Source organism: Cnephaeus nilssonii, assembly GCF_951640355.1.
Source record: "Cnephaeus nilssonii genome assembly, chromosome: 7".
NCBI lineage: Eukaryota > Metazoa > Chordata > Mammalia > Chiroptera > Vespertilionidae > Cnephaeus > Cnephaeus nilssonii.
In genome coordinates this window covers 11,600,793-11,620,221 of record NC_137078.1, presented here as the reverse complement: position 1 = coordinate 11,620,221, position 19,429 = coordinate 11,600,793, and the positions used below count along the sequence as shown (strand labels likewise).

At 41.0% G+C, this 19,429-nt stretch overlaps 1 protein-coding gene across 4 annotated transcripts in view; it reads right to left on the bottom strand.

The window, feature by feature from the left end:
* Positions 1-19,429, bottom strand: part of RIPK1 (receptor interacting serine/threonine kinase 1) — a 50,598-nt gene that overhangs the window by 15,757 nt on the left and 15,412 nt on the right. For all 4 annotated transcript variants that reach the window (XM_079778290.1, XM_079778289.1, XM_079778292.1 and 1 more), the window contains exons 4-6: positions 17,886-18,023; positions 16,360-16,588; positions 14,273-14,422 (exon numbers count right to left, since the gene is read on the bottom strand). In XM_079778290.1, coding sequence (XP_079634416.1) covers positions 14,273-14,422; positions 16,360-16,588; positions 17,886-18,023 — 517 coding nt within the window. The remainder of the gene's footprint in view (positions 1-14,272; positions 14,423-16,359; positions 16,589-17,885; positions 18,024-19,429) is intronic.

The window sequence follows — 19,429 nt, the reverse complement described above, 5'->3', positions numbered from 1 at the left end:
TAGACATATATATAGAACAAATATAAGAAGACTCTGAGCAGAGGAGAGACAAAGGCAGACCAGATAGGGACTTTGGGATCTGAGAAAAGACATGACAATGAGTTCACTGGGTTTTCCTTTTGCCTCATAGATTCCAGATTTGCACCCGAAAAAAGCTAGCAACCCAACAACAACAAAAGCCCAACCAAACCCCAACCAATAAAATACTTCCTATTCTATTCCAGAGAAATTGTGCTGCTGTTTTCATATTACTGTGTATAGTTTCTCTTATTTCATTAGTCTTGAAGGAGGAATGGTCCAGAATGCCAAGTTGTTATCTGCATAAAATTGCTAAGGGGCAACCTAGCAGGACAGAAAACCTTCAGTAAATTTCCACATTGGAACCAAAATACACAGAAAAACGGTAGCTCCATCTCCATTCCTACCAGCAAAGGCTGAGTGTGAGTGGATATGTCCAACCTCATGAGACAGTAACAGGGTGCTCACCATTCCAACAAGGATGATGTCAGAGAGGTCCACATAGGAGGCCGGGACTTACCTTTCCGCTGGATGGTAATGAGCCCCTCCACTCCTGTGGGGTCAGTAGACTACAAGGCAGACTGGACTTGCAACCTCACCTTGAAGTAACAAAATGCCCTTTCTCTGTCCCGATGGGGAAGTGTAGAAGGAGGCACAAGGGGGAGTTAGTACTTTCACCTCCAATGCAGTGTCCATGGAGACCATGTGGACGCTGCGGGAACTTCCACCCCTGACCAGTCAACCAGGAGCCCCCTCTACTTCACACGTCAACAGGGCTAAGTGGGGAATCTGGACTCCCCTCAACCTGGTACTAACAAGGTGGCAAAACCATCCCACAGACAACACCATGCCAGAGAAAGCCAGCTGTAACTGAAAGCTTAAAGAAGACCCAGATCTCCTAACACATTAAGAAAGAAAAGCCCAACAAAAGTTTTATTGAGAAAATCACTCATCATACTGAAAACCAGGAAGATCTCAAGCTGAATAAAAAAAACAAACAAAAACACAACACCACAACAATCAATAGATGCCAACAGCGAGATGACAGATATTAGATTTTTTAAACTTTATTTTTATTGTTGAGGGTATTACAGATGCATCCCATTCCCTGACCTCTTTGCCCCACTCCTCCTGGCTCCTGCCCCATCCCGGGCCTTCACTGCACTATTGTCTGTGTCCATGGGCTATGCATATATGTATATAAGTTCTTTAATTAATCTCTTCCTCTTTCCCCCACACCCCACCGTTCCCTGTAAGGTCTGGCAGTCTGTTCCATACTTCCATGTCTCTGGACCTATTTTGTTTGTTAGTTTATTCTGTTCATTAGATTCCACATATAATTGAGATCATGTGATATCTGTCTTTCTCTGACTGGCTTATATTATTTAGTTTAACATAATAATCTCCAGATCCCTCCATGCTATCTCTAAGAGTAAGAGATCCTTCTTTTTTTGTTTTCTACAGCTGCATAGTATTCCACTGTGTAAATGTAACACAGCATTTTTTACCACTCATCTACTGATAGGCACTTCCAGATCTTGACTGTTGTAAATAACGCTGCTATGAATATAGGGGTGCATATATTCTTTCTGATTGATGTTTCGGGATTGTTAGGATATATTCCCAGAAGTGGGATTGCTGGATGAAACAGCAGTTCCATTTTTAATTTTGTGTGTGTGTGTGTGTGTGTGTGTGTGTGTGTGTGTTAATCCTCACCAGAGGATATTTTTTCCATTGATTTTTATTTTATTTAAAACTAGAGGCCCGTTGCACAAAGATTCGTGCAACAGACCTTCCTTCACCTGGCTGCCGGCATCAGTTTTCCTCCGGCACCGGGGACCCAGGCCTTGGCTCTGGCCACCGCCTTCCGCCTTCTTTCAGGGTCGGGGCTTGGACCCCGGCGGCGGCGGCGTGGGGTGGGTGCTGCCCGGCCCCGCGCCGACATCCGCGATCAGGGCGCTGCCGCCACCTGGGTCACCCCCTCAGCGATCGGAGCGCCGCCGCTGCCTGGGTCCCTCAGCGATCAGAGCAGTGGCGGTGCCCGGGTCTCTCGGCGATCAGAGCGGCGGCGGCGCGGGGCAAGCGCTGCCCGGCCCCGTGCCACCGCCGCCCGGGTCCCTCAGTGATAGGAGCGCCTCTGCCGCCGCCCGGGGTCCCTCAGTGATGAGGGGCAGGGCAGCGCGTGGGGTCCACCATCTTTGCTGGGTTACTTTTGCATAGCGCCCCTGATTGGCTGTGGGCATAGCGAAGGTACGGTCAATTAGCATATTACTCTTTTATTAGGTAGGTTATCCTATCTAATAAAAGAGTAATATGCAGATTGACCATCACTCCAACACATGTGATGGCTGCCCCCATGTGGTCAAAGATGGCTGCCCCCATGTGGACACAAGATGGCCACCACAAGATGGCCGGCATGGGAGGGCAGTTGGGAGGAACCAGACCTGCAAGGGAGGGTGGTTGGGGGCAATCAGGCCAGCAGGGAGGGCAGTTAGGGTAGACCGGGCCAGCAGAGGAGGGCAGTTGGGGGCGACCAGGCCTACAGGGGAGGGTAGCTGGGGGGAACCAGGCCTGCAAGGGAGGGCAGTTGGGGGTAACCAGGCCTGTAGGGGGGGTAGTTGGGGGCAACCAGGTCTGCAGGGGATGGTAGTTGGGGGGGACCAGGCCTGTAGGGGAGGGCAGTTAGGGGCGACCAGGCTGGAAAGGGAGGGCAGTTAGAGGTTACTGGGCCAGCAGGGGAGGGAAGTTGGGGGCAACCAGACCTGCAGGGGATGGTAGCTGGGGGGAACCTGGCCTGCAGGGGAGGGCAGTTGGGGGGAACCAGGCCTGTAGGGGAGGGCAGTTAGGGGCGACCAGGTCAGCAGGGAAGGGCCATTATGGGTGACCAAGCTGGCAAGGGAGGGCAGTTAGGGGCGACCAGGCCAACAGGGGCGGGCAGTTAGAGGTGACCAAGCCATCAGGGGAGCAGTTAGGCATCAATCAGGCTGGCAGGGGAGTGGTTAGGGGGTGATCAGGCTGGCAGGCAGAAGCGGTTAGGGGCAATCAGGCAGGCAGGCAAGTGAGTGGTTGGAAGCCAGCAGTCCTGGATTGTGAGAGGGATGTCTGACTGCCCGTTTAGGCCCGATCCTGGTGGGATCGGGCCTAAACGGGCAGTCAGACATCCCTCGAGGGGTCCCAGATTGGAGAGGGTGCAGGCTGGGCTGAGGGACAACCCCACCCCCGTGCACGAATTTCATGCATCGGGCCTCTAGTGTGTGTGTGTGTGTGTGTGTGTGTGTGTGTGTGTGTGTGTGTATTATTTCAGAGAGAGAGAGAGAGAGGGGCGGGGGGGAGAAACATCAATGATGAGAGAGAATCATTGATTGGCAGCCTCCTACATGCTTCCCACTGGGAATTGAGCCTGCAACCCGGGCATGTGCTCAGACTGGAAATCAAACTATGTGGGTCATAGGTGGATGCTCAATCACCAAGCTACACCAGCCGGCCTTCCATTGATTTTTAGAAAGCATGGAAGGGAGGGGGGAAAGGGGTAGGGAGGGACAGAAGAAGAAACAGGGGGGGAGAGAGAGGGAGGGAAGGAGGGAGAGAGGTGAGATGCAACTAATTGACTGGGGCCAGTGATTGAACCTGCCCTTGACTGGGAATGAAACCCATGACAATTTGGTGCATGGACTGACAATCTAACCACTGAGAAACATGGGCTGGGGCCCATTTTTAATTATTTCAATACTGCTTCACAATGGTTGCACCAGTCTGCGTTCCCACCAGCAGTGTTATTCTTCTTTTTCCACATCCTCACCAGCACTTGATATTTGTTGATTTATTAATGGTAGCCATTCTGGCAGGTGTGAAGTGATACCTCATTATAGTTTTAATTTGAATCTCTCTGATGATTAGTAACATTGAATATTTTTTCATATGTCTCTTAGCCATCTCTATGCCCTCTTTGGAGAAGTGTCTAGTTACTTTTTAAGTTGGACTGTTTGATTTCATTTTGTCAAATTGTATGAGTTCTTTATATATTTTAGAATTTAACCCCTTATCAGATGTATCATTGGCAAATATGTTCTCCCAAACAGTGTGCTCCCTTTTAATTTTGAGGATGATTTCTTTTGCTGTGCAGAAACTTTTTATTTTGATGTGGTCTCATTTGTTTATTTTTTCCTTTGCTTCTCTTGCCCTAGGCTCATGGTCGGCAAACTGTGGTTCACGAGCCACATGCGGCTCTTTGGCCCCTTGAGTGTGGCTCTTCCACAAAATACCATGGCCTGGGCGAGTCTATTTTGAAGAAGTGGCATTAGAGGAAGTTTAAAAAATTTGGCTCTCAAAAGAAATTTCAATCGTTGTACTGCTGATATTTGACTCTATTGACTAATGAGTTTGCCGACCACTGCCCTAGGCGATGTATCTGCAAAAATTCTGCTCGGTGAGACATCTGAAATTTTACTGCCTATGGTTTCTTCTAGGATTTTTTTGGTTTTATGACTTACAGTTAAGGCTTTTATCCATTTTGAGTTTATTCTTGTGTATGGTATAAGTTGGCGATCTAGTTTCATTTTTTTGCATGTACTAGTATCTGTTCAATTTTCCCAAAACCATTTACTCCATTGTATGTTCTTGCCTCCTTTGTCAAATATTAATTGAGTGTAATGGCGTGGGTTGATTTCTGAGGTCTCTGTTCTGTTCCATTGATCTATGTGTCTGTTCTTGCACCAGTACCAGGCTGTTTTTATTACAATGGCTTTGTAGTATAACTTGAAATCTGGTATTGTGATCCCTCCAACTTTCTTCTTTTTTCTCAAAGTTACTGTGGCTATTCAAAGTATTCTTTGGTTCCATATATATTTCTGGAATATTTGTTCTAGATCTGTGAAATATGCCATTGACAGCTGATTAGGGATTGTGTTGAACCTGTAGATTGCTCTGGATAGTATGGATATTTAAATTATGTTAATTCTTCCAATCCATGAACACAGTATATGCTTCCACTTGTTTGTTATCTTCCTCTATTTCTTTTTTCAATATCCTATAGTTTTCTGAGTACAGATTTTTACCTCCTTGGTTAAGTTTATTCCTGGGTATCTTTTTTTTTTTTTTTTTTTGCAATGGTAAATGGGATTATTTTTTAGTTTCTCTTCCTGAGAGTTCATTTTGGGTCTATAAAATGCCACCAATTTCCAGATGTTAATTTGTATTCCACTACTTTGCCAAATTAATTTATTAAAACTAGCAGTTTTTTGATGGAGTCTTTAGAGTTTCCTATGTACACTGTCATGTCATCTGCAAATAATGACAGTTTTACTTTCTCTTTTCCAATTTGGATGCCTTTTTTTTTTCTTCTTCTTGTCTGATCGCTGTGGCTAGGACTTCCAGGACTATGCTGAGTAAGAGTGGTGAAAGCGGACATCCTTGTCTTGTACCTGTTCTTAAGGGAAACGCTTTTAGTTTTTGCCCATTGAGGACGATGTTGGCTGTAGTTTAGTCTTGTATGGCTCTTATTATGTTGAGGTATGATCACTCTATTCCCCCTTTACTGAGAGTTGTTATCAAAAAAGGGTGCTGGAGTCCTAGCTGGTTTAGCCAAGTGTGTCGGCCTGTGGACTGAAAGGTCCTGGGTTCAATTCCTATCAGGGGCATATGCCCGGGTTTCGGGCTTGAACCCCAATAGTGGGTGTGCAGGAGACAGCTGATCAATGATTTTCTCTCATCACTGATGCTTCTATCTCTCTCTCCCTCTCTGAAATCAATAAAAATAAATAAATAAATAAATAAATAAATAAATAAATAAATGGTGTTGGATTTTGTCGAATGCTTTTTCTGTACCTATTAATATGATCATGTGGTTTTGTCTTTCAATCTGTTTATGTGATGTAGTCATGTTTATTGATTTGCGAATATTGTACCAGCCTTGCATCCCCAGAATAAATCCCACTTGATCATGGTATAGGATCTTTTTAGTGTATTGCTAGGTCCAATTTGCTAATATTTTATTAAGGATTTTAGCACTCTGTTCATCAGGGATATTGGCCTATAATTTTCTTTTCTTTTTTTTTTTTGTAATTTCTTTATCTGGCTTTGGAATTAGGATTATGCTGGCCTCATAAAAAAAGCTTCAAAGTCTTCCTTCTTCTTGAGTTTTTTGGAATAGTGTGAGGGGGATAGGTATTAGTTCTACTTTGAATGTTAGGTAAAACTCACCTGTAAATCCTTTCGGTCCAGGACTTTTGTTTGCTGAGAGTTTTGTGTTTTGTTGTGTTCTTTTTTTTTTTTATTTCTTCAATTTCTTTAGCTGTTATCAGCCTATTCGGGTTTTCTGATTCCTCCTGATTGAATTTTGTAAGATTGTACGTTTCCAGAAATTTGTCCATTTCATCCAGGTTGTCTAGTTTATTGGCATATATAGATGTTCATAGTATTTTCTTACCATCCTCTGTATTTCTGTGGTGTCAGTTGTTATGTCACCACTTTCATTTCTGATTTTATTTATTGGGGTCCTCTCTCTGTTTCTTGATGAGTCTGGCTAAAGGTTCACATATCTTGTTTATCTTTTCAAAGAACTAGCTCTTCTTTTCATTGATCCTTTGTATTTTTTTAGTTTCTTTGTCATTTATTTCCACTCTGGTTTTTATTATTTCCTTCCTTCTACTTCCTCAGAACTTTTCTTGCTGTTCTCTTTGTAATTCTTTCAGTTGTAGGGTTACTTTGAGCTTTTTCTTGTTTCTTGAGGTAGGCCTGTAAAGCTATGAACTTCCCAGTCAGTACTGTTTTTGCTGTGTCCCATAGATTTTGCATTGTTGTGTGTGTGTGTGTGTGTGTGTGTGTGTGTGTGTGTGTGTGTGTGTGTGTTGTTGTTGTTGTTTCATTTTTATTCCAGAAAGTTTTTTATTTCTTGCTTGATATCATTGGTAACCCATTCATTGTTTGATAACTTGCTATTTAGCCTCCATGTGTTGGACTGTTTTTGAGTTTTTTAAATTGTAATTGATTTCTACCTTCATGCTGCTGTGTTCTGAGATGCTTGATATGATTTCAGTCTTCTTAAACTTTTAAGAGACTTATTTTGTGTCCTAACTTGTGGTTTATCTTTGAGACTGTCCATTTGTACTTGAGAAGAATGTATATTCTGCAGCTTTGGGATGAAATGTTCTGTAAATAGCAATTAAATCCATCTGATCTAGTGTGATATTTAAGGTTGCTGCTTTCTTGTTTTTTGTCTGGAAGATTTATCCAGTGATGTAAGGGGGGTGTTAAAGTCTCCCACTGTGACTGTACTGTTGTTAGTCTGTCCCTTAAACTCTATCAAGAGATTTTTATATATTTGGGTGCTCCTGTATTGGGCGTATATATGTTTACAAGGAATATATTTTCTTGCGGAATCATTTCCTTTAGTATTATATAGTGATATTTTTCTCTTGTTGTATTAGTAGCATTTGTTGTGAAGTCCATTTTGTCAATTGTAAGTAATGCTACCCCTGCTTTTTTTGTTTGCTTGTTTCTATTTGCTTGGAAAATATTTTGCAATCCCTTCACTTTCAACCTGTGTGAGTCATTTGTTTTGAGGTGGGTCTCTTATGGACAGCATATATATGTGTCATGTTTTCTTATCCATTCAGCTGCTCTATGTCTTTTTATTGGAGCACTTAATCCATTTACATTTAAGGTTATTATTGATAGGTAATTATTTATTTCCATTTTTATGCCTATGTTCTTCTCTCTCTCTTCCTATTTCTTCTTCTTCTTACAATAGTCCCTTTAGCATTTCTTGCAATGCTGGTTTTGTGTTAATAAACTCTTTTAGACCTTTTTAGTCTGGGAAGCTCTTTATTTCACCTTCAATTTTGAATGATAACTTTGCTGGATAGAGTAGTATTGGTTTCAGGTCCTTGATTTTTAATACTTTGAATACTTCATGCCATTCCCTTCTGGCCTGTAGTGTTTCTGTTGAGAAATCAGCTGACAGCCCTATGGGAGCTCCTTTGTAGATAAATGGCTATCTCACTCTTAATGACCTTAAGATTTGTCTTTAACCTTTGCCATTTTAATTACAATTTGTCTTGGTGTGGGTCTCTTTGTGTTCCTCTTGACTTACTCTTTGTGCTTCCTGAACTTGTGTGACTTTTTCCTTCACCAGGTTAGGGAAGTTTTCTGTCATTATTTCGTCAAACAGGTTTTCTATCTCTTGCTCACTTTCTTTTCCCTCTGGTAACCTTATGATGTGGATTTTGTTCCATTTAATTGTTCCAAAATTTCCTTAAACTCTCTTCGTGCTTTTTAAGTATGTTTTCCTTTTTCTGTTCTAATTGAGATTTTTTTTTTCTACCATGTCTTCCAAATTGCTGATTCCATCCTCTGCTTCATCACGCCTGTTTTTAATTGCTTTCAGTATTCCTGATGTCAGATATAGTATTCTTCATTTTTGCCTTGTTCTTATTCATTGTTTCTATGCCTCATTTTATGATAATGTAGTGCCCACTATGTTCCTTATAATTCCCATTAAGTTCCTTGTAGTTATCAGTAAGTTCCTTGAGCATGCTTATAACCAGTACTCTGAAATCTATGTCTGATAAACTGCTTACCTCCATCTCACTTAGGTATTTTTCTGAAGATTTCTCCTTTTCTTTAATTTGGGGATTGTTTCTTTGTCTCCCCATTTTAGTTGTCTCTTAGTGCTTATTTCTATATATTAGATATGACTACTTATGACTCCCAGTCTTCATGGGGTGGACTTTTGTAGAAAATATCCTGTGGAACCCAGTAGAGTAGTCTCCTTAAACCCCTGAACTAGATGCTCTAGGAATGACCCTTTTGTGGGTTATTTGGGCTCTCCTGTTGTGGGTCTTGATTGTTTTTTTCCCATTTGTGGGTGGGACCTCCTTTCAGGCTGGCTGACTGAGAAGCTCAGCCCAAACCACATCATGTGAGCTGTTGTACTAGTGCTGACAGGGCAAAACAAAACAAACAAACAGGAAACAAACAAAGACATATAAGAGATCCCAACAGCAAAACAACCACAAAAGAAAATATAACTACAAAAGAGAAAAAGAAGATAAGAATAAAACAAAACAAAAAAAGGAAAAGGTAATAATACTACGAATAAAATATAAATAAAAACAATACTAGAAGAGGAAAAGAGGAAGAAAAAAGATTCTGAAAGTAAACAAGGGAGAGAAATAAAATAAGAGAAAAGAATAAGAAAATGAAAACAGTAAGAAAGAAGAGAAAGAAAAAATTGTGAAAAGGTGAAAAAAAGATAAAGTGAAAGGAGCCATAGAAAGAAACAATAAAAATAGAGTAAGAAAAGGAAGAAGGCAAATAAGAGATATGAAAGAAACAAGGGAAAAAAGAGAAAAAAATAACAATAAAACCAAAGCAATGAAAAAAGAAAAATATTGAACCCCCCTCCCCCAGAAGGTTGCAGGCTCGATCCCCAATGTGGGGCATGCAGGGGGCAGCCGATTGATGTTTTTCTCTCGTCATTGATGTTTCTATATCTCTCTCCCTCTTCCTTCCTCTCTGAAATCAATAACAATATACTAAATAAAAATTAAAAAAAAAACTTTCAGTACCACCCCCTGACCTCCATGGAGTCCAATCACCAATGATTTAATCAATCATGCCTACCTAGTGAAGCCTCCATGTAAATCTCTAAACAATGGAGTTTGGAGAGCTTTCAGGTCAGTGACTTCATTGAGTTTCTGAAAGAGTGGCATATCCAGAGAGGGCATGGGAGCTCTGTAGTACCTCCACTCCCTCTCCACTCCCCAAATACCTTGCTTTATGCCTTCCATTGGCTGTTCCTGAGTTGCATCCTTTATAATAAACCAGTAAATGTAAGTAAAATGTTTTCCTGAGTTCTGTGAGTTGTCCTAGTGAATTACCATATCCAGGGAGTGTTATGAGGACTCCTGAATTTGTATTCCAGCTGGGAGAAAGTGTGGGTTGCCTATTTGTATCTGGTCTCTGAAATGGAGATAATTTTGCAGCAGGACTAAGCCCTTAAACCTGTGGAGTCTGACAATAACTCTGGGTAGACAGTGTCAGAATTTAGTTGAAGTCTAGGACACACAGTTAGTGAAACATTTGGTGCCAGAAGCAGTATTAGAAAAAAGACACCATATCCTGGCCAGTGTGGCTCAGTAGGTTAGGCATCATCCCATACACCAAAAGGTTGCCAGTTCGATTCCCAGTCAGGGAACATGCTAGTTTGTGGGCTCAATCCCTGGTGGGGGACTGTGCAGCAAGCAGCTGATACATGTTTCATTCTCACATCGATGCTTCTCTCTCTCCCTCTTCTTCTCTCTCTAAAAATCAATAAAAATATTTTTTAAAAGAAAAAGAAAAAAGACACCACAACACAGCAATAAAAAATATGGGTAAATACAACAGACTTTCTTTCTCCTCTTGCATTTTCTAAACTATATTTGACAGTTGAAGCATAATTGTAACACTCTCATGTGTTCAAAATGTACATAGAGGAAATATTTAAGGCAATTATATACAGGGGAAGGTAAAGAGACTTAAAGTTTTTATACTTCTCTTAAACTGGAAAAATAATATTAGTAGACTCTGAGCAATTATGTATAGATTATGTAATACCTATAGCATCCAATAGAAACACTACATTTAAAGATATTATAGATAAGTCAAATAGAATTCTAAAAAATATTCAAGAATTCATAGGAAGGCAGGAAAAAAACAACAACAAAGAAAAATACTCAAAAAGGCAGATGTGAGCCCTAACATATCAATAATTACATTAACTGTAAATAGTCCAAAAACACCAGATGAAAGACAAAGATTGGCAAAATATTAAAAAAAATAATGACCCAACTATTAGTATATGCTCTCATAAGAAACTCACTTCATATATGATTATAGGCAGCTTAACCTAAGAAAATGAGCAAAGCTTTCTACTCATAGAAAGCAGGGTAGCTATATCAATACCCAATAAAGTGAACTTCAGAGCAAAAATAATTACTACAAACTGAAAGGAACATTTACCTACACTAATAAAAGAGAAAGATGCAAACTGTACTTTCACAACGCCCACCAGCCAATCAGGAATGAGTATGCAAATTAACCCAACAAAGATGGTGGGTTAATTTGCATATGCAGGCACTGAGCGGCCAGGGGTAGGGCGGGATGCAGGTGTTCCGGGCCTCTGGGCAGTGTGGGAAGGCGGAAAGGCGGCTCCGGCCGGAGCAAATCCGTGCCGGCAGCCAGGGGAAGGAAGGCCCATTCTTGCACGAATCTTCATGCATCAAGCCTCTAGTATAATGATAAAAGGATCAATCCATTAAGACATAACAATCCTAAATGAATATGCACCAAACAACAGAGATACACAAAAATTAACTCCAAATGGATCATGTTTTCCAATAAGATATAAAAGGAGTAACTGGCAAGAAAGACAACCAAATTTTTAGTTCTGTGCTCTTATTCTGTTAGCAATGAAGAATTTTCCTTGACAATCATAGAAAAAATTAACAACACAGACCTAAATGTAAAATTGTAAGAATTTTAGAACAAAACATAGAAGAAAATCTTTGGGACCTAATCCTGACAGTTCTTAGACTTGACACTAAAAGTACAATTCATAAGCAAAACAATTAATAAACTAGACTTCATTGAAATAAAAAAAAACAAACACTTTTACTCTGAAAGACCATGCTAAGAGAATGAAAAAACAAGCTACAGATTGGGAGAAAATATGTAAAAACTAAATATCCAACAAGAGAATACTATACAGAATATACTGTATAAAGAACATTCACAATTCAATAGTAAAAAACAACAACAAGCAATCCAATTAGAAAATGGAAAAAAGACATAAAGAAATTGTTAGGGTCGCCAAAGGAGGAATGCATGAGGCCAAAGGGGTGAAGAATTATGAATTTATTGGGTCATCTGGATACCAGATGGGCTGAGCCCCAAAATGGAACCAGCCCCCAGGGACTGGGAGTCAGAGGTTTTTAAAGGACTCTAAGTGGGCTTTTTCTGGGTGGAAAATTCTCTGTGCAGGTCAGGATTCTGGGAAACTCTGGAGGGGAACAGATAATGGTCTTAGCAGGTGGAATGTGGTCTAAGAAAGTGGAATGTCCATTGTGAAGTGGCCTGAAGGTCAGTTCCCAGGGGAGGGGGTATTGATTCAATTATTTGATCAGACCTAACAGCAGTATTTCACCAAAGAAAATAAACAGATTGAAAATAAGTACATGAAAAGATATTCAATGTCATTAATCATTTGAGAAATGCAAATTTAAACCACAATGAGATATTACATCACACCTATTAGAATGACTAAGATAAAAATACGACAATACTAGTAAATGTGGACAAAGATGGAGAGAAACTAGATCACTCACACATTGCTGATGGGAGTATATAAAATAGCAGAACTACTCTAGAAAACAGTTTGGCAGTTTCTTAAAACCAACCAAACACCTAAACATGAAACTACCACCAAACTAGCTATTTCACTGCTGGGTATTTATTCCAGAGAAATGAAGACTTCTATTCACAGAAAACCCAGTAACATGAATATCTACAGCAGCTTCAGTCCTAATATCCCAAAACTGGGAACAAACCAGATGTTCTTCAAGGAGTGAATAAACCAACTTTGGTACATCCATACCATGGAATAGTACTCAACAATAAAAAGCAATAAATCACTGATACACACACCTGGATGAATCTCTAGAGAATTATACTGAGTGGCAAAAAGCCAACCCCACAGATTACCAAAAGGTATTTTATTATTCCATTTATGTAACATTCATGAAATAACAAAATTATAGAAATGGATAACAGTTTAGTGGTTTCCAGAGGGGAGGGAGGAGTGGGATTAGGGAGAGAGGTGGATGTAGCTATAAAAAGGACAACCTGAGGGACGCTGGTGGCAATGAAAATGTTCTGTATCTGACTGTATCATTCACAATATCCCAGTTGTAACACTGTGCTATAGTTTGGCCAGATGTATCATTGGGGGAAACCAGGTAAAAGGAACATGGGCTGTCTCTCTGTCTCAGCTGCTGCATATAAATCTACAATTATCTCAAAATAGGAACTTCAATTTTTAAAAAGTGAAAAAGGCATGAAAGAAAAGAAGTCAACAGGGGGAAAGTTAGGGAGATGGGGGGTAGATAAGAAATCAAACGAAGGACTTGTATGCATGCATATAAGCATAAACAATGGACGCAAAACTCTGGGGGGTGAGGGCATGTGTGGGTGTGGGGTGGTGGGGGTAATGGTAAGATATGTACACATATAATACCTCAATAAAAAAAAAAAAAAAAGAAAAGAAAAGAAAAGAAGTCAAGCCAGGAGAAGATTTAGGCTGACTGAGCAAATAAGAAAATAGGCACTAAATCAAAGGACCCTTCTAATCCTCTGGTGTGTTAAGTGGTAGGTGGGGCTTCATTTCTGTTTTCTCAGAGCAGAAACAGGAGGGCAAAATGCTTTAAAGGTTCCTAAGTTATTTCCTACTATTTATTTTTTTCTTCACCCAATTTTCTTCTTTCCTCTGCCTCTAGGATCTTAGCGAGATCCTTAGTAACATAGAGGAATGGGACAAACCCATGTGAGTGGTATTCACTGTATGCATGTGGGAGTCCATTTGTTTATGGATTCTACTTTTAGTGTCAAGTCTAAATGGATAAACAAAATGTGGCATATGCATACAGTGAATACCACTCAACAATAAAAAGAAAATTCTGACACGTGCCACAACATGGATGAACCTTAGGACATTATTCTCAGTGAAATAAGCCAGTCACAACACGAGAAATACTGTATGATTCCTCTTATAATGAGGAACCCGAAGTAGTCAAATTCATAGAGACCGAAAGTAGAATGGTAATTGTCAAGGGCTGGGGTAGGGGAATTAGTGTTTAATGGGGACAGAGTTTCAATTTGGGAAGATGGAAAAGTTCTGTGGATGGATGGGAGTGATGGTTGCACAACATTGTGAATGTACTTAATGCCACTGAACTGTATATTTAAAAATGGTTAAAATGCTAACTAATGTGATACATATATTTTAACACAATTTATAAAAAGTTAATTATAAAACAAATTAAATTTTGGGAGGGATAGCATCTTTTCATTGAAGAAAAAGTGTTTGAAATCTAGAAAATCAGTTTGAACTCACAAGTGGAACTCAGTTTTTTGAAGACTCAAAGCAACTTTCTGACAACATCTTACTAGGAAAACCGCCACATCAGTGACTGTACACAGTCCTAAGAGATGCCCTTACCAGGAAATGTTGGCCGCACTCCCGGGTCCGCCTCCCAGCACTGCTTCATGAGGCTGATAATCTCCTTTGGGCAGTACTCAATGATGTCGTCCACATGTGGCCTATTCCCAGATTTAATACATATGATCAGCTGCTGCTCACAGATAGCATCTGTAAAGCAAAGAGGAGCCTCCGTTTAGACTTTCTTTTAGGTCCTGCTCTTCTCCGGCCACTAATCTCTCTGCCTGGGACATGCTTTTAGTAAAGCTGTTCGTCTGACAGGGGCAGAAGGGCCCTGTGGCAAGGAGCCACACAACATTTTAATTTCTGCAGATGAAAGACAGAATTCACAAGAAAGCCACCTCCTGGTAGAACAAGTGGAATATTAATGAGTGACTTAAAAGGTAGAGTGATAATTGCTACTCAGAAAATAAATACAAGGTTCTGAGAATGCAACCTTCACCAGATGGTCAGAGAGGGCTTTGTGAAGTCCAGAAAAATAAGGAGTTATCCAGGTAAGAAGTGAGGAAGGAGTTCTCAGAGAGGATGACTATGGGCTAGGGAAGTAGGATATAAATAGATTGGAGGTTCTGTAAATTATGATGTATCCCAGGAATTATGAGTATTTCAGTATAATTGAGCATATTGCCTAAGGGGAAAAAAAGGAGTAAAGCTAGAGAAAGAAGCAAAAGTCAAATCAGAAAGGAGCCGAGACCGGTTTGGCTCAGTGGATAGAGCGTCGGCCTGTGGACTCAAGGGTCCCGGGTTCGATTCCGGTCAAGGGCATGTACCTTGGTTGCGGGCACATCCCCAGATGGGGGTGTGCAAGAGGCAGCTGATCGATGTTTCTCTCTCATCGATGTTTCTAGCTCTCTATCCCTCTCTTCCTCTCTGTAAAAAATCAATAAAATATATTTTTAAAAAAAAAATCAGAAAGGACCTAGTATTGCATACTGAGGAATTTGAACTTTATCTTTAAGGCCCCAGAGAGTCTTGTAAAAAAAATTTTTTTAAACAGATGAGTGAGATGATCATATTTTCTTTTGGGATGACCAGTTGGGCTGCAGTGTGAATGGTGGATGCATATGAGGAGCCTACTGCAGAAATGCAAAGGGTTTGACTAAATAGAGTCCAGTGGTGATAGAAAGAAGTGGGTGGATTGAAGGTGTATCTTGAATCATATATATACTTTGACTTTGTAAGTTTGGATGTCTGATTGTATGTGGGAAATGAGGAACAAGGCTGAATGACTAAGGTTTCTGGTTGGGCAACTCAGCAGCTGGGTGATGATGCCATCGCTGAACATAACAAGAGCCACAAAGCTGAGTGGGCTACAGGAGAGCAGGTAGATGAATTTGTCCGGGGGAATGCTGCTTTGAGGTTCCTCTGGTACATGGAATAGTTCTAACAGACAAGTGGATCTCTAGGCCAGGGCTAGAGATAAGAGATTTGAGAGACATGGGCAAAGAGGTGATCATTGAATCATGGGAGCTCATAATCACCCAAAGAAGAATGGGTAGGAAAATGTCTATTCGTTTAGGCACTTAACACACTGAAGAATGACTGCTTACGTATCTGTTCTACATGAACCATGTCTGTCTCATCTTTACAGTCTCAATTCTGGTTAAAGTGCCCATAGAGGTTCTGAAATGAAATAACTCTTGAATGAAGGAGTGAATGGATGCAAGTTGTCTGACATGCATGCCTTGTAGGTAGGACGAAAGGGTAAGTCCTCACACGCAGAAGCCAGCAAGCTTTCTTGTCCAGGAAGAGTCCTGGAATTTCCCAGCACCTCCTGAGCTTAGATGCATTATCACGGCTCCTGTTTGTCCTGTGGCCCCTGGTACCTAAACTGAGATTATTCCTTCAGTCAATAATCATTTATTGAGCACCTACTATGTTTCTGGCACTGTGTGTGCAGACAGTTGGGAAATGGAAGAGGATAAATCAGATGTGGTCCCAGCCCTTGTGGACCTTAAAGTCTAATGGGTAAGACAGACATTAAATGAACAAACCATTATAAATTTTAACTGACTTCATTGAAGGCCATTATCTCATTTAATGATTTTGATGAATACCCAAATCCCACTCCTGTATAAATGTCTTACTTTCATATGGCTCTTTGTTTGCAAATATTGCCCACAGTACTATGGCAAAGCTGTACACGTCCGACTTCTCCGAGGGCCTGGCGTTGACGTCATTCAGGTGCTCGGGCGCCATGTAGTGGAGGGTGCCACCATTTTTCTTAGAGAGACTGTCTGCTTTCCTCTGCTCATTGTGTTCCTCTTTAGTCAACTTACTCCACGTCTTAAAGGATGCAACGCCAAGGTCAGCTATCTGCAAGTGATCAAACCAACGGGATTGTTCTATGAAAATGACAAGCAGATCAGATTTGTCTTGAAATTTGGGGCTCATCCAATAGATTGGAGGTACAGTGAACTTTCCAGAAATGGCTGCAGTGGATAGTGTTAAAATAGCTACTTCTGAACAGACTCAGAAACTTTGTATTTCCTCAGTCATTTAGAAAACCTCCCCTAAGAAATGTCCATGTGAAGTTCTGGTATCTCAATTCTTATGTAACTGGAAAAAACAGGAAATCTGCTAGAGCAGGTGGTGGGAGGGGAGGAAAGGAGGTGAAACAGAAGACATTTCTGACATGAACAGCAAAACACATTTGTCTTAATTTTTCATTGACTCTGCATATGTTTTCCAACTATTTCTGGAGGAAAAACGGTAATTTCTTCTGAGCATGCTTATATAGCAGACAGTGATGAGGTACTGCACCTTCCATTTTCCAAAACGGTATCCGAAAGTCCATGGATGCTAGTCTCCCAGGGTCCCAAAGACACTGCGGATAGGGCTGTGCTGCTTCGGGTTTTGAGCTGGTAGCCTTAACTGAATCTAAGGGAAGATGGGAGGGGAAGGAGGAGAAAAACTGACAAAAAGCAGAGAGAAAAACACCAACATCAGACACACACAAAAACGGAGAGAAGTGGCAGTGCAAAACGACAGAACAATACAGTGACCAAGAAATCAAAGGCGACAGTTTCACTTCTGCCTCTAGGAACCCAGCATCCGCGGATGAACTCTGGCACGTGGTTATGTAAAACCCACAGACTCTAACATAACAGATATGGTATTAACGTAAAGAAGGAACGTTCCTCTTAAGACAGGAATAAGAACCCATCGAAGACGAGGATGAAGTGTTAGAAGAATCTTCTAGCAAAGAGGAACACCTGCGAAAGCAGTCCCACAGTCCTTACCCCCAGGCGCTTCCCCTTTCAGATTTTTGCGCTTGGATCCCTGCTGCCAGAACCAATTAGCTATGATGACCCCACCTACTTAAGTATAAAGTGAACGACCACAAAATCCCTTTCTCATTGCCTTCCCTGCGATGAAAAGAGTTGGGAGTTTTCAAGAGGAAACATAAAAAATGCAGATGAAAGCACACAGATCCATAAAAAATATAAACTCCAGCAAGTCTGTGTCTTTCTTTTCAGTCCTTGGCACCACCGTCACCACGAGAAACTGAGGCAGGTCTTCCTTTAGAGGCACCGTGCACAAACATGGATCTACAGTGAAGAGTCACAACTAAAACCACCCCAGCTTCTTCAGCCTTTGGATGACGGTTTACCTTAATGTGAAAGTTGTCATCAACCAGGATATTTTCAGGCTTTAGGTCCTTATGTATTACACCTTCTCGATGTAAATAGCACATTCCTTCAATGGTCTCCATAATTATCCTTCCTTTTACAGAGAGGGGGATGCTGATCTAAAACAAGTAACATTAAGTGTATGAAATGGAAAGGCAATCAAACACGCCAAAGCAACTGTTTCACTCGGGAGTAGTGGAGCCTGCATGTGAGGACGCAGTTACCTGCCTTCTCTCTGCTCTGCAGCACGGCGGACAATGCAAAACAGGCCCCTTTTAAAGAAAGAGTTCGCCATGGGTGCTGAGGGTATTAGTGGTGTGTTCTTCAGTGTTAAACTAAAACTTCCATGACAATATGCTAATATATAAAAATGATATACAATTAAGCTCCCTATGTATTAAATATGTGAAAAATGTCATGGAAATGTGTGCATGAAATAATATTAGAAGAAAAAATACAAGGGAATGTGCTTACACTGATTAGAAACATGGAAAGATTAATCAATGAGATAATATAAGGTCCTTAATGCTGAAATGAATGTAATATCTATTTTGTGACTTTATCAGGCACTTCAGGTTTTGTAGACTCTCAGGTCATTCTTACAATTGTATTCTAGTTACATGAACATCTATGTTAATATAGAGAATTCCAGTTTTTACTTAGAGTAGTTAAACATTAGATTTGCTTAACATCGTGAAACAAACTCTGTGTGCGAGTGCACAGTCCCTAGTTTACAAACAGGCTGTTTCCTAAAAATGTATGTGCCTGTTGGTTGTTGGTAAACAGGAAACATTGAAATGCTGGAAGTTAGACTCCAGCAAAGCCCCCAAACCGTATCTGCCCCATACCGCAGCTGAAGTGCAGTATTTATAGCCTGATCACCACCATACAAAAATGGCCAGATCCTCCCTTCTTCCTCAGTGTACCTTTGCAGTTAGGAAAACATTCTGAGCAAGCACTGTAGATCCCCTTCACATCCCTCTTTCTGTTTCTCTCCCTCCGTCCTCCTGACTTTCTTGTTGAGCCTGTTAGTGCACCGTATCTTTGCCTGCTTCCTTCATGCACCTGATCTTACCTAGTTTTGGAGAGAAGAGCAATCTGATCAAATGATAATACAATGTGTACAAGTGATTATCTTGTATCTTTCCCACAGGTATTCGTGAGAGATGTCTGTGACTTAGAAGAATTGCCATAGCTTCGGCAGCTGTGAGGCCAGGGGAGAAAATGGAAAAGCGGAGGATATTTGCCATAGAGACAATCATATCCCACCACCCCCACAGGCAATCTATGCTTTGCCAAACCTAGTTATTTGCAGTTTCCCAAATTTGGCATACTCTCGTTCCTTGGCACATGCCATTCTCTCTGCCTGGAACACTTATCCCTAATTCTCTGCTTCAAAACCGCTACTTGTCCTTCAGATTTTGGCTCAAGCATCCTCCTTCTGGAATCCTTTCCCACCTGCCCCATGCTAGAGCATGTTTCTCTCCTCTGTGTTCCCATAGCACACAATGAAGAGGTCTATGAA